We start from the raw sequence: 16,681 nt of genomic DNA, 5'->3' as shown, positions 1-16,681 counted from the left end.
CAAAGAAATATATCTCTACCTCTCACTTCACCGTTACTTTTGCACAGGCGAGGACTTTAGCTTTTATACAGCATGTTATTTTTCTGTTATATGAGAGCATGAAGAGTGACACACTGCGGTGTTTACGAGCGCCCGTTTGGAAGCACAAAATATACATGGAACCCTCAAAATTTGCGAGTGACGTCCTTATATAAATTCATACCGGATACTATAGCGATAAGAATGCGGATGTGTGTGATGAATTTGAAATAGAGGATTTATCGCGCTTTTGAAATCTTGCGGCGAGGAAGCTTAGATATAATGGAAATGCGAAATAGTTGACATATTTCTCATCATGTATGAAGTAAGCCTATATAGCTAATTTACGTGGAAATTGTTGTATAAAATTTTATCACAAACTTTTGTAAGAATAAACATTATCTCGAAAGATAAATCAGATCAATATATTGGTCAAAATTCATTCAATTAATATCTAGTCAAGTTCATAGCCGAATGTATTCTTCGTCAGCAATATTAATGTCTACCTGAAATAATTATTTTACTAGCACGTGAGAGAAACTCCCAGTTTAAATCAGGACAGTCATTTTCGTATTTGCTATTCATAGATATGCGATTCATAATTTCGTTTTTCGATTCGAAAGTGACAAAGAAGATACAAAAGAAATATCATGGTTCTTCCCCTTTCGTCTCTTTCGAGATATTCGAAAATCATGATAGACATATCGACAGTATGTGAATTTTCTTCACGATGAATTTTCTTTGCTCAAAACATTTCTTCCTATTAGAATAATTTTTATTCGCGGTACAAAGAAACAATTTATGCAACAATATGTACACAAAGAAACAATTTATGCAACAGTATGTACATACATAAAAATAATTTATTTTACTGCTAGATGGCAGAAATAGACAGGATGCTTTATTTTAACCATAATTCAAAATATAATAAGAAAGAACGATCGCTGGAGTTAACTTTGTCGATACTTGTGGCATATATGATTCATCAATTTTCAACTATTTTTTGAGAAAGATAATTTTAGTGTTATTTTTTACTTTATATCTAATAATAAATCTAAGTTAACAATTTAAAGAAAATACTAATTACATAAAGTACCTACAATCATAACAAAATTGGCAGCATCATAAGCAGCAAAACTTCATTAATTATCAATACTGACTATTAAACTTTTAAATTTGTAATCAATAATATTTCATTATTCAATCAATAATATATTAGGAGGAACTTTATGCTTTATAATTTATTTACAATGAGATGTACACGTAATAATGTTATTAAATGACATTATTAAAAAAATTAAAATTGTTTGAACATGACTTGAAGTATACAATATGTAATATACAACGTATTATGCTTTACAATTGTAATTTTAAGTACTTATGTATAAGAGAGATTTAATTAGTACTAATAAAATTAACGAGAAATATTATTGTCGTAAAATTTCAACGTATTGTTAAAAATTATTTGCTTTTATATATAAAAATAATTTTATTAATAACTTCGTCTCCGTTTTCATTTTTAATGCTTTAGACGTATTATGTTAAATAATATCAATTTAAAAGCACAAATGTTTTTCGTATGTTTTCTGTTTAGTTTAAAACATTCATATGCAAATATTTTTAAATGAAAACGGAAAATCTAAAAAAAGATACATATTTTTTGCATAATGTTTTCTGCAATGTAAAATTCTTTGTATTTACATAAAACAATTTTAAATAGCGTTTTATTATTAAACAAATTTTTTTTCATGTTAAATAAAGGAATATAATTTTATATCTTTCCTTCCATATGCATATTGCATATATCATTTTAAAAGGATAATATATTATAATCAGTGATGTATGTTCTATTTGTCACTTTGTTCGTTAAATACTTAAATTAAATAAAATAAAGATAAGAAAAGAGGAAAAAGAAAAAGTCGTCGTTCGTTCATGATGGTACGAAGCAAATCGTGCCGCATCTCGATCAGGCGAGCAATTATTTTCAAGAGAAAAACGAAGTGAAAAGTCAAAGAGAAGACGCAGATAGCTGCCACGGAAAAAAACGAACAGCGAACGTATCGCTGACCAATTATTCCTTATGATGAATCAAAATATTTAAAAGCGATCTAAATATAATAATATAAAATTTGTGATAGACAAACGTATTTTTATTGTTTATATTTAAATTGTTTTATATAAAATAAATATCGGTATGCCTCTTCTTAGTTATTATAGATAACATCTTCTGACGCATTTCTTTATTATATAAAAATTTACTTTGAATATATTATAAAGTTATATATATATATATAATGTTAAATAAAGGCTTGTTATATGCAATTTGAAGTGATATAAATGTAAATTAAATACAGGAGATTCTCAGATTAAATTTACCACTGAATTTCAAATATGAATTTAGAACCTTGAAACAAACAAAATTTTCCTCTGGAAGTTATTTGCAAAAGCTTCATTTAAAGTGTATCGACTTTTCAAGATACAGAATTATAGGAATGAATAATATCAAAATAACGAAAAATCGTAAAGCTTAGTAGAGGCATACAAGATTCGATTATTTTAATATAAAATATTTTCGATACAAATATATATCAATACATATATATCAACAAATATATATGTATGCAAATATCATATATCAACAAATATATATGTATACAAATGTATACATATATTGCAAAAAACAATATTTTCAATAGTTGAAAATATTCTACTGTTTTGTTTGTGTATCTTTCTATTATATTCGTGTAATACTATTAATCTTATTAATTAATATTATTAAATATCAACTATTCGTGTAATATATTGTTTGCCTTGCAAGAACTTGACATTACCATGAACTGTAGTAAGATTAACACGTACGTAGTAATATTACCGACAATCTAAAAAGAAAGTATGACAGAGTAAGTAACATATATTTAATTCATGAAGACAAGCATCAGTTACTTACCGCAACAAGAAGAGTCGCGTCCATATTGACACCCTTTGCTGAAAATATACTTTCGCGATGCAATATTTGCAAAGAAAACAGTTGCAACTGCAATATTAGAGCACAGAGTTAAATATTAAATGGAATAATTATGACTTAAGTAGACTTAATATACAAACAAACTGTATTAGTACGCAAAAGTTTTTATACACTGAGAAGAAAAGTGCTGTATCAAAAAAATATTAGTTGATTCAACTAAATGCAGCAATCACGAGCTGTCAAATGAATATTTGTTAATTCAAACAAATCACGGAAGAAACGGCTATGGTTGCCACGACTAAAAGTCGCTCATCAATACATTTTTTGGTTATAAGATTTATAGTACAATTGTGACAACCGTAAGATCAGTACGTCTTAACGGTTATGACTATTAGGATATGATAATTTTACGATTATCATAACTAATATTGGTGATCAAAAATTATCGTTATTTCTGGTTGTGGCGACCGTAGCGTTTTATTCGGGATAACATGTTTTAAGTTACAAGATTTTGTTAACCTAAATGTATAAATACTCAAACTAAATGATCATTATGAATTAAATGCATTTAATCAAGTTAACAACTTTTTTTATCAATGTATATTTACTAATTAAATTACATTACCTCGTCTTTCACGTTTTCATCATTAACGTTGTTAAATACAATATGAACAGTGGTGCCGATTTCAAGAGCTTGATTCTTGCCAGTCTCGCAGGCCCATATCATCGAAGCCATTTTTAAAAATTGATATATTATAGATATCAGGAAATACCAGAACCAAAAATCTTTATACATTTTGTTCATAAAGTCTTCATTATCATTGCGTAATGTAGAAACGCACCACTGCGTAATGTAGAAATACAGGTTGAAAGTAACTTCGCAAATAGTTAGAATTATCGAAGAGAGAAGCTGCAAACTGAAAATCAAATTCAACATCTGCACTGTGTTGTTGATCATTAGATATTGCTTTTCTAGAGCTTTGAGTTCCATCAGTAGGAATGGATTTCCTTGTTGATATATCCGGCTAAATAGATGCGGCATATCCTCCATCACGGGTTCCCGAAGATTCGCAAGATTATCGTTGATTCTCTTAAAACAAGCTTTTAATATACAAACACAATTCATGTATAACATATCCATCTGAAATACCACTAAGCTGAGGTATATTGTATATAACTGGAGTTTAAGATCAAAGTTCAGCTTTTTGTAACATATCATTATTAACACGAAAAAGGAAAAAAAACTAAAGATATCTTTCATGTGGATCAGTTTGGACAATTTCTTATATGTCTTCGAAGGCAGTTGTGAAGAGATATCCATTATTGTTTGCAGCAATCGCATTCGTGGACTGCTCAAGACGTGCGTGACGATCGTTATAAAACTGCTAAATAAATAGTAGCAATTACCGTGAAGAGCTGTAGGTACATCTGAAATATACATCCTTCCATAAATGAGCCAACGGAAAAGCATGAATTGCATATAGCAAATCATGCAGATAATGATAATTGACACAACGCAATGCGATTTGGACAGCTTGAAGATCGAAGCATTCATCTTGTATGGAAATATTCCAAGAATGCGGCAAAAGATGAAGCACGGATACATTAGGGATTGAAAGTCCGTGGCTTGAAAAAGCTGCCATTTCTTCAATACTTGTCTTTGGAATTTTGATAACAAATCGAGCATGATCAGCAGAATGTTATGGGAGTATAAACATCTCAGTCTTAAAAAATAGAAATTATTAATTATATTGTCAATGCACTGCAGTATTAATATATGATTGCAACAATTTCTTTTTCAAATATAATTATTAAGTTTGTTTCTTCTCATTGAATACGTATACTAGATTGTTCGTCCTATTTACACGCAACAAATTTAAGTTTAAAACTGCAAATAATTGCTATTTCAAACGAGACAAGACTAAAGGGATACCTTGTTGGACGTCAAGTAACCATGGTGTTCTTCGATCGGCAATTGTACCTTTGGGATACAGAGTGCAAAATAATGATATATAATTGTTATGACAACCCATCAAATTACGTATGCAAACACGAAACAGATAGTATCAACTACTCAATACCCACATAGACGAATAACTCTCTAAGATATATTAATTTCCTGTTCTTCCTTTGACATTATCCTAAAAATCAATATTCTAATTGTGTGTAATAGAATATTTAATATCTTTATGACATAATTTCGGAATTTATTTGTTATCTTTCATACATATATATGTATTTATTAAAAATTTTTATTATACAAATAACGAAAGTACTTAAAGGATTACATACCTTCTCAACTTTCTCACAAAAAAGTAAATTTTTTTAAATCTGAAATTATTCTATATATAGTGTTTAGAATATAGGAAAAAAGTCTTAATGCAATATGAATAAGTTACAAAAACATAATATAATATTATTCACATGAATCTTTTTTGTCAAATCTTAAACTCATTTTTCTCGAAATATTGTTTTTGAAAAGGCTTAGCGCGATAACATTAACGAGTTTCAATCTTTTTTAATAAAACAAGTTTTTACTTGTGTAAAATGCAATTCTCCATGATCTGTCGTCTCGTTAAAAAAATTTTGTATTATAACAATTTTTATAAATATTTAAAAGTCGAAAATTTGTCGACAAAATCGAACTTTTTCTTTTAAATACTACAATAATTTTTTAAATACTTTTTGATTTTTACAAAATTTTGAAATCCGTCAAGTCTTAATGATACAATCATTCTAAGCTTGTAATTTTTCTTATTTTCGTTTGTTTTACAAAATTCTAGAGTATTAAAACCGGAGGGATAATGCCTTGTCGGAGGGTCCCCTTTGGAAAGCAGCCCCAGTAAAAGTCAACCTAAATAAGTCAAAACAATTTAAAAAATATATTTTTTTACACATAATAATCAATAAAACATATCATTTTTGTAAAAGATATCAAATTCATCTCTTATCCTTTCCAAAAAAATCAGTAATTTTTCAGAGTTGAGAAGGTATGTAACATTGATTACATTGGTTATTTCGGTTTTAAATACGTTTACATTCTTATTTTCGATTTAAAAAATGGAAAAAGAATACAAATATATAAAGCAATTTTTAAAATTAATTTTTAAAGTATTAAACATCACGTATGTTAAAAAAATGTTGAGATAACAGATAGTAGACACACTGCTAACCATAGTAGATGGTTTATTTTATTAACCAAAACACCATGGTTACTTCATGACTAACAAATACGTGAGCTGTCTTTCACTATACGATGCAATAATTTTTAGTAGTTTTGAAATTAAACTTGGCAAGTGTAGATAGATAGTGAGAAGTTTATGTTGGTTCATGTATTTACCGCAAACACAATAAATAATAACACTTGCAATACATAGGAATTCGTATAAATGAGTTGCTGCTGAAAAGCGTTTATGACGTAATTAATCATCTGATTAATAATTAATTATCCGATTGATTATAGTTTATGATTTAGTTAGATCATTGTTGTTTAATAATATTTCGACGAACATATTTAATTTGTTAATAATGTTTCAACATTAAAAAATAAAAGTAAAGGAAAAATATGACAGCTATTCCGCGCCATGGATTTCGAATCATTAATGTATCCTTGTTTTGTTTTTTCCCGCATTCTGGGAATATTTCCATACACGATTAATGCTTCAACCGTTAAGATTTGCAAACTATATTCTATCAACCATCATTATTTGCAGTTATAGCATTACCGAAATAATACTTTTTTATGACTTCAATGTTTCTAAAACAACAATGACAAGCATACCCAGGAAACTTGACTTTAACTGTTACCACATTTTCAGCAGTCTTATAACAATCAGCACATTCATTTTGAGTGGACCACGAATGCGTTTACTTCAGAACATATTAGAGATCTCTTTGAAATTGCCTGAGAAATCATATCAGAATTTATCTATGATAATCCATGCTAAGGATATGGATTTGCCTTTGTAGTCGGATACGCATTGAAAATTTATTACATGCGGCAACTGGACATCTTGACCAAAATTCTCAAAGTATACATATATTTCGAGGGTTTACACACGGATATGCTGTACATGAATTGTGTTTGCATATTAAAAGCTTGTTTTAAGCAAGTCAATGACAGTTTGGCGAATCTGGGACACCTCAATGCAAATAGTATACCATACCTAATAGATACCAATCACGAGCAGAGAAATCTATTCCTACTGATGCAACTCCAGATTCTGAAAAAGCAACATATGGCAATTAGCAACACAGTACAGACACTGAACGTAAACTTTTGTTTGCCAGTTCTTACTACGATAGTTAAAACCTTCACTCAAATCACTTTAATCTTGTACTATTACGCATCGCAAGTACAAAAGCACGATGTATCTAAGGGCAATCTAGAAAAACAGAATTATCAAGAACACCTTATTATCGTATCTGTAGCATATTATTTTATAAAGATAGCATTGATAGTATGGGCTTGCGAAACTGGCAAGAACCAAGCTATAGATATTCGTACCACCATTCACGACGTGTTTAACAGCACCAGCGATAAGGAAATAAAATACGAGGTAGATTAGAAAAATTATAATTTAATTCACATATTTTATATATTTTTCTAATTATATCTCATGTATATATTAATACAATTTTCAATCTATTACTTTATCAGATTTGTAACATCATTAAACTCCATATTTAAAAATTTTCTACTGTAGTTACAGTTATTTTCTTTGCAATTAATGGACCGCAAGAATATATTCTCTGCAAAAGGAATTGTTATTAACGCCACGCTTCTTACTAAAGTGAATGATCAATCATTTCCTTTCGTTAGATCAATGTAGATATATTTAACTTTATTTCGTGGTTTTGTGTGTTTAGCTGGTGGGTGGTATTGCGTTGTACATAATCATTCTGGTACAATTTTTGTTAATGTCGAATACTTGTGGCGAACAATCTTAAAATATTTTATAAATAAAATCAATTACCGAAAAGGTGTCTATCTAACATAAAAGATATTTTAATATTAAATATACTTATTATTATTTTAAGTAAAATGTCATTATGAATAGAATCTCTCGAGATGTTTTATGTTTAATGAAAAACATCACAAAATTGATATACTTAATTACATTAGCGTTAAAATTAATATTGAGGAGGTTGGAGAGGTTTAGAGATGGAGGTTTATGGGAGGAGAGCGAAGATGAAGAGAGCGGGAGAGAAAGAGGCGGGGAGAGAGAGGGCGATGGGAGGGAATATTGCGGTATTCTGCGTATGAATAAATAAATAAGTATAATGAGTAATGATTATGATAGAGCTTGCGATGGAAGCGAAGGTCCTTGTGTGTGTGTGTTTGTGTTGCAGCGAGCGTTAGTAATAAATGTTCTTAGTAATAAGCGAAGTCTGATTGTCACGAATATATATTAATTACAGTTGTTTTCTGCAAGATGATTGTATTGTATCTCCAAAGGGAATCAATAAACTGATTTGCCGAATGAATAAATACACTATAATATAATACACTATAATAAAATATTTTTTCATTAAGTATTTTTCTAGTTATAAGGCTCGAAAGTTACAGTACAGTAGGCACTAAAAATTCATTTTTATGTAAAAATGAAAACAAGAAGTAAAATCTCCAATGGCCTTGATCTTGACAAATGTTATCCAGGACATGAATAACATTCAAGATGTTTTAGCCGTCGATCGGACACCTTGGGTAATGCTAATGTCAGCGGTACTATAACATACAAACCTTATAACTTGAAAAGTGCTTCATGAAAAAATATTTTATTATAACGTTTTGGAAAGCTCTCGAGGTGTTCCACAAGAATATGCAATAAAAAATTGGGGGTTCCATTTAAAAAATTCATGTTGACCCTGACCCAATCTTGGTAGTGCCACCTATCCAAAATTCGTTATTTCCCCCAAGAAAACCTACAACTTTCATATAAAATTTTTTCTTGTATCTCTCTTAGTTTCTGAGATATTCGCCTGGGGCGATTAAAATGCCCCACCCTCTCTGTATATTATATATTATATATTATTTATTGTATATTATTAATTATATATGTCTATATGAATCTTAAGTAGCGCCCACTAATTGTAAGTATATAGCACTGTTGCTGATCAAGAATTGAATCGAAAGCACGAATTATTTTTTTCTAGAATGAAGCAGCCACATACTCGTATACATATATGTGTGCGTGCGTGCGTGCGTGCGTGCGTGCGTGCGTGCGTGTGTGTGTGTGTGTGTGTAACAATTAATAGATATATTTTTTACGAACTATTGTACTGAAGATGTCTGATTTAACTTAAATGGGCCAGTATTACAACTGCGCAACAATGATAGGAGTTTTTTATTTAACAATGAGAAATAAAACAGTGTAAGAAATAAAAAATATAAAAACATTTATCTTAATTAGAGCAATATATATTAATATGTATATTCACAAAATGCTACGAGAAAGCAGAAAGCATCCACACAAGTGCATTTGATAACAATTCTACCAAATTGAAAAGAAGTTCTTACAAAGTATCCGACAGTAATATTAAATATGTAAAATGCAAAATATAATATTTTTTTAAATATATTACATAAAACATATATAAATTGTTTATTTCATCTAAAGTAAAAGTTTGCCTTTCTTTTTTTTATATTAAGACATATATTTACTGTAACTTTGTCTTTACTATAAATGAATCTAATAGAAGACTAAAAAATATTTTGATAACGATCACTTGCTTTGTATATAATCTAGATGCACAACACTGTGGATTACATGTCACAGTAAATAATACATCATTACTTTATGCGTGTTCTGGAGGTAATAAGCGAAAAGCCATGGTTACTTCATGACTAACAAATTCCTGAGTCTTCTTTGCTATACGATACAATAATTTTTACTAGTTTTGAAATTAAACTTGACAAGTGTACACGGACTGTAAGAAGTTCACGTGAATTTACGCATTTACCATATAAAGACAACAAAACTTTGAAGAGAAGTTCTTGTAAACACATTGGTGTTAAAAATCATTAATATAACGTAATTAATACTTTTTTAGTTGTAGTTAATGATTTAGGTTATTGTTGTCTTATAATATTTCGCCATGGTTAAGTCACCATTGAAAACCAACTTCGACGGTTTTAAAAGAAAAAGAAATATATGGCAGCTATTTCACGCCATGGATTTTGAATCATTAATATTTCCTTGCATCACTTTTTGCCGCATTTTGGGAATATTTCCATATAAAATTAACGCTTACACTATTAAAACTGATAAGTTATGTTATATCTTATCGATCATTGTTATCTGCGTTATATGTATTTCTGAGGTAGTAACTCTTTATAACCTCGATTTTGAATTCGTCTACAACCATTTCAACAATATAACGTCGGAATCTATTATAAGCACTCCCTCGCTACTTGAACGTAACTGCTTTTACATTTTGGGTGGTTTTGTATCAGTTGCCACATTCCTTTTGAGTGGATCGCGAATGCGTGTACTTCAGGACATACTGGAGATATCTTCGAAATTGCCTCAGAAATCATATCAAAATCTATCTGTACTGATTCATGCCAAGGACATTTTTGGATTCTTTTTAATAATCATACAAATATTGATATATTATAAAGGAAGGTATGGAAAGTATGAAGGGTATGGTATAATACAAGAATATCAATATTTAACCAAGGGTTTGATGCTGTATCTCCATTTGCTGGAATTCGAAATGGACATGCTATATATGAATTGTGTTTGCGTATTGAGAATTTGTTTTAAACAAATCAACGAGAGTCTGAAGTTTTTTAAAAAATTTACGTCGAACGATGAGCCAAGTCTTTTAGAAGTAACTTATCAAAAGCCGAGGAATCCATTTCAACTGTTGCAACTCAAGGGTGTGATAAAGCAGCATCAGACAATTAGCAACATATTAGATGAGTTACAAAAGACATTCAAATGGCAACTTCTTTCTACGGCTGTCCTGACCTTTATTGAAATCACTTTCAACATATACTTTCTCTTCGAACGAATGCAAGGAAAACAGCTGTCTGTAACAAATCTGGAGGAACATTATGATCTCATTGTATTTTCAATAAATTACGGTATAAAAATATTATTGGTAGTATGGGCTTGTGAAACTGGCAAGAATGAAGCCATGAGGATCAAAACCAGCGTTCATGAAGTGATGAACAATACTAGCGACGAAGAAATACAAATCGAGGTAAATTTAAAAATAAGTTAATTTATTAATTTATAAATTAATTTGTATATTTTATATATATTTCTAAGTATAATAATGAGAATTTTATATCCATGTATAATAATGAGAATTTTAATATATTAATTTAATATATGAATTTATGAGATGTATAAGATTTATAGTTACGTCTTTCAATCCTATATTTTATCATTTTTATCTGCAGTTAAAAACATTTTCTTTACAATTAATGCAACGTGATAATATATTCTCTGCAAAGGGACTTATTGTGAACGCTATGCTTCTTACAGAAGTGAGTGATTAATCATTTATACTTTTGTTAAATAAGTAGATAGATATATTTAGTTCAAACAAGCAAAACAAGATTTAAATAGGTATATTTATATTCATTTTGTGATTTTTTGTGTTTTCTTAGATGGCGGATGTCGTTACCACATATATATTAATTCTGATACAATTCATGGCAATAAAGTATACTTGCTAAGTAAACTCTTAAAGATTTTACATATACATATACTATTCAGTTAACAAAAAATATCTAGATCGAACATAAAAGGTATTTTAAATATATATTCATCTATTGCGTGTGAATAGAATATCACTGTGAGTAGAAGGTTTATGCTTATAAAGATATTTGTTTATATGCATATATGCATGTATAAACATTTAAAGGTCTTATATCATGCACATATTTATAACACTGGGCAACAAAATTTGATCTTTAATTTTTTTAATTGTCACATTCATAGCGACATTTGTACGAAATTCAATGATAAATAATTTTGCGGTTCTATAATTACATTTCAATATTCTGCAAACTGGAAGACGTGTATTTTTAGATATATTTTTGGTTACATAATGCATTTTTATTGTAAAATGCTTCTTTCTTTCGTTTAACAAATATCTTGCACAACTGTGTCCTTTTATTAGTCTATTAATATCAAATTCTTTTATTATTAAAATTATGAAAAGTAGAGTAATAGAAGAAAGAGAGATCATTAATCGTTAAGCACCTTTTTGTATTTTTGAAACTTCTATAATGTAAATGTATTTTGCATATTAAAATAATGACGACTCATTTCGAGACACTTTATACTTAATGTTTATTTATAAATATGTAAAAAGGAACAGACATATCTCCTACTATATAAAAGATGTGTGATTTAAGCAGACAATTATATAAGTTTATATGAGTTCATAAATGCATATACAGGAAAGAATTTATAATTTATAGGTCGGTATTACATCTACGTAACTATGTTGGTTGCGTCTGCCTCGAACTCATTTAATAATTAGAAATAAAGTAAAAAAATTAAAAAATATAAAAAGCTTTCGATTTAATTAGAGCTATATATAATACATACGTACAAGATGCCGCAAGACAACAGAAAGTATAATGGCTACGTTTACACCGTGCATTTAGGCCGCAGCCTATACAATAGATGTTCTTGTTTATTCTGTAGGTTAAACAAAGACATCTATCGTATAGGTCGCGGATTAAACGCACGGTGTAAACGTAGCCATTAGATGTATTGCTGGTAATCATGGCAGATCGAAAAAAAGTCATACATGAGTTCAACAGTAATAGATATTGAATACACAAAATACAATTCTTTATCAAAAAATTGCCTTATCAAGTTTTTTATCTTTCATCATATTATAAAAAATTCTTTAAATACAATACATTGCTTATGCCATTTAAAGTAAAAATTTGTCCTTCTTTTGGCTTTAGAGTAGTATAATACTTTTTACTGTACTTTTAACTGTATTTTTTGCGTTTACCTGTATATGACTAATGGAAGACTATAAAATGTCTTGATAATGTCCATTTGTTTTACGTATGACCTAGATGCGCAAGATCGTAGTTTAGATGACACCGATAAATACATATATATTATTGTTTTATGCGTGTTTCGAAAATAATAAGAGAAAGCCATAGTTTTACTTGAAGGCTAACAAGTTTCTAAGTCCTGTTTCATTATGCAACTATTCACCATGCAACTATTAATAGTTTTAAAAATGAGTTCGCTAGATGTACATGACTGAAAAAAGTTTATGTCAGTTTATGAACTCGACGTAGAGGTATCAGAAAATTACACTTGAAAAAGAAATTTTGTAAACAAATTGCTACTAAAAAGTATTGATAACATACGTATTATAATTAAGATCTGTTTGGTTATAGTTATAATATTTATAATGATTTAGAATAATAATCATTTATCCAGTGGTATTTATGTCGTATACTTCATAATACATGTATTACTATCTAGTATATTATTAATAAATTTAATGTATTGAGATATATTCACATTTTTTCTCTTTCAATTTAAGTTAAAGACCATGCTTTCTATTCCTCTCCACGCAGAAATTCCCCGTGTCCAATCTCAAAAAAAGGGGTTAAAAGGATTAAGTTACTTGACTCGAAATAGGAACAACGATTACACTGCTCATAAGATAAGTATGATAGTGTCTTTCTCAGGGTGTTAACTCTTATTCTAAAGTCATAAAAAGTGCGTTCAAAATGCGTTGCTACACGCACTCTCCGAGCGTATCTGCAAGACCGAAGGTTTGTTCACGTCACATGCTCCAACATGTTTCAACATGCTCCTATCATAGCTCTTACTCACTTCAACGCGCTTGATAGAGTGAGTAGAAGCAATGATAGTAGGAGCATGTTGGAGCTTGCGACGCGAACCTCGAGTATCTAAATTGTTCTGCCTTACGCTTTACGTCACTAACTTCTTACCTTCTCGAATATATAAAATAATTAGTCGGGATTTAAACGAACAACAGATTGGAAAATTTTTACAATGAGCTTAATAGTAAAATTGAATACGTAAAATGTCAAATATTTTTCAAAATCATTATATGGAACAAATAAATATAGTTTATATCCCATTTAAAATGAAAGTTCTTCTTTCTATTCTAATTTTATATCAGCATGATATTTATTTACTGTAATTGTGTGTTTCCCTATACATGAATTTAATGGAAGACTAAAAAATATTTTGATAGTATCTATTCCTTTTGTATGTAATCTAGATGGGCAAGATTATGGATTACATGACATAATAAATAATACACAACAAGTAATACATCATTTTATGCGTGTTCCGGAGGTAAGATAAGTAAAAACCATGGTTACTGTATGACTAACAAATACCTGAGTCCTTTCTCGATATAGGACACAATAATTTTTAGTAGTTCAGAAATTAAACTTAACAAGTGTAGGTGCACTGCTAGAAAATATCGAATTTATTTATTTGCTATGGAGACCAAAAAATTATATTTGGAAGAGAAGTTTTTGCAAATAGATTGCTGCGAAAGAGTATTGATAATATCCTTAATATATCCACAATTACAGTATACGATTTAAATGTTCAATTTATTCATTCATCACATCATATCGAAATTCTACAAATTCAACAGTAAAAAAAAAAGAAAATATATGGCAACTATTTCGTGCAACTGATTTTGAATCGTTGATGTATCCTTGTTTTTTGCCGCATTCTGGGAATATTTTCATTTAATGGAATAATAATTATAAGACTAAAAATCATACCATTTTCTATCGACTATTACTATCTGCACTTTCTGCATTTACGGTCTAAATACACTCCACGACATCAATGTTACTAATAAATTCACAAGCATTCCCATTAAATTTGAACGTAACTGTTTCTACGTTTTAAATGATCTTAAAACGTTTCACAATAGTCGTTACATTCATTTTGAATCACGAATGCGTTTACTTCAGACCATGACTGTCTCTTTGAGAATATCGCAGCAATCATATCAGAATCTATCTAAACTGATCCATGCCAAGGATATTTTTGGATTCTTTTTTATAGTCATGCGTATGCCGTTACTTTATTACAATATAAAACAAACCGTAGCAGATTTTCATAATATACAACGTTTTACTTATATTCCAAATGAATATGCTGTACATGAATTGTGGATGCGTATTAACCTTTGAATAGGTATATAGGATATCTGAGCTCTCCAGACACAGTTTTTCTTAAATATTTCATACTTTTAGATTGACTACAGGGCTCATCGATTTAGTATCTTCCTATTAATGATTACTTAACAGATTAAAGAGATAGTGGCTCATCATTGAAGCAGTAAACAATAATGGAGCGTCAAACATACTGGGATGCTGTGAACACCCCACCTACTCATTTGTGATTTCTTTTTATATTTTATCTTTTTTTGAGTTTTTATACATATAGTCAGAAGTTTTTCTCTATTATAGTTAAGTTTATATTACTTTTCTTGTCTTATTTATATTATTTTTACATCTCCATTTTATTAGAATGTAACTAATGTAAATTTAATTATAAAAAGTAAATAATCTTATTTTTCTTTATTTTTATTGTTATATTTCAATTCTAATATAAAACAAAATTTAATTTTATGTTTTTTTAATTCAAACATTGACTGTTTTATATATTTTTCTCATTAAAATATTCATTTCTTGTAAAAAAAATTAACAATCTTTTATTTCGCTATTTATCCCATCTTCAACTCGATATTTTTTTTACGCTGTAATGACAATTTTGTACGATTTATGTTTTATGGCACTATTTAGTATCAGAATATTTGTACTTTTTTTGTCTGAGTTGCGTTTTTTAACAATAATGGTGTTAATGAAATAAAACCAAAAAATTCGTGACTAAAAATACTGTTCTGGAAAAAAAAATTAAAAATATTGTCCAGAAGTGTTAAAGTCCATTATTTTTACATTTCTCTATCTCATTAGAGTATAACTAATGTAAATTTGATTAAAATATAATATTCTAGTAAAAAATACAATCATAAAAGTAAAAACTTTGTGTGTGTGTGTGTGTGTGTGCGTGTGTGCGGGGGAGGATCTCAACACCCTACCTACCTACTTGCGTTTCAAAATCCATCTATCTACTCAAAGATTAAAAGCTTGTTTCAAACAAATCAACGACAGTCTGATGTATCTGCGAATACTTATGACCAACGGCAAGCCATATCTTTTGATGATCCATCATAAACAGAGAAATACATTACTACTAATGCAACTCAAGGATCTGATAAAACAGCATCTGGGAAATCAGCGATATAGTACAGGCGTTGACAACGATCTTCAATTGGCAACTCCTTTCTACAATAATTTTGGTCTTCATTGAAATCACTTTCCACCTGTATTTTTTCTTAGTGCGATTACAAAAGGTGATTATTAGCGACATTATTAGCGACTAAGGATGTATCTAGAAAGATATAATTGTTTTTTTAGATAGTGGGTTGCGTTGTCACGTATGTGTTAATTTTGTTTCAATTCTCGTTAATAACAAATCTACATTGCATATGTAACATATAATATTATACAAGTAGTATTGATAATTTAGGCTTGTAAAACCGGAAAGAATCGAGCCTTGGAGATTAATACCACCATTTACGATATATATAATAGCACCAGCGATAAAGAGATAAAATGAGGGGTAGATTAAAAAAATT

General features: G+C 29.1%; 2 protein-coding genes across 2 annotated transcripts; one reads left to right on the top strand and one right to left on the bottom strand.

Annotated features, from left to right (window-relative positions):
- Positions 1–2,804: 2,804 nt before the first annotated feature.
- LOC108724562 (uncharacterized) lies at positions 2,805–4,670 on the bottom strand. Its single transcript, XM_018450997.1, has 3 exons — positions 3,609–4,670; positions 2,966–3,052; positions 2,805–2,897 (listed from the first exon to the last, which is right to left on the bottom strand). The coding sequence occupies exons 1-3, from the start codon at positions 4,668–4,670 to the stop codon at positions 2,805–2,807; spliced, it is 1,242 nt and encodes a 413-aa protein (XP_018306499.1).
- A 2,308-nt stretch (positions 4,671–6,978) lies between these two features.
- LOC108724561 (uncharacterized) lies at positions 6,979–7,551 on the top strand. The gene has a single exon (XM_018450995.1). The coding sequence runs from the start codon at positions 6,979–6,981 to the stop codon at positions 7,549–7,551; it is 573 nt and encodes a 190-aa protein (XP_018306497.1).
- The last annotated feature ends 9,130 nt before the right edge of the window (positions 7,552–16,681 follow it).

This window comes from Mycetomoellerius zeteki, unplaced genomic scaffold (genome assembly GCF_001594055.1).
Source record: "Mycetomoellerius zeteki isolate Tzet28-1 unplaced genomic scaffold, Tzet1.0 scaffold31, whole genome shotgun sequence".
Classification (NCBI taxonomy): Eukaryota; Metazoa; Arthropoda; class Insecta; order Hymenoptera; family Formicidae; genus Mycetomoellerius; species Mycetomoellerius zeteki.
Note: the sequence above shows the minus strand (reverse complement) of the source record. Positions and strands in the feature narration are given on the sequence as shown.

Excerpts from the sequence above, each read along its gene's own strand:
- LOC108724562 (XM_018450997.1), bottom strand. The coding sequence starts at position 4,670 with ATGCTCGATTTGTTATCAAAATTCCAAAGACAAGTATTGAAGAAATGG. Across the intron at positions 3,053-3,608 it reads ATGAAAACGTGAAAGACGAG|TTGCAACTGTTTTCTTTGCA; the intron begins GTAATGTAATTT and ends CTAATATTGCAG. Across the intron at positions 2,898-2,965 it reads ACGCGACTCTTCTTGTTGCG|ATTGTCGGTAATATTACTAC; the intron begins GTAAGTAACTGA and ends CTTTCTTTTTAG.
- LOC108724561 (XM_018450995.1), top strand. The coding sequence starts at position 6,979 with ATGCGGCAACTGGACATCTTGACCAAAATTCTCAAAGTATACATATAT.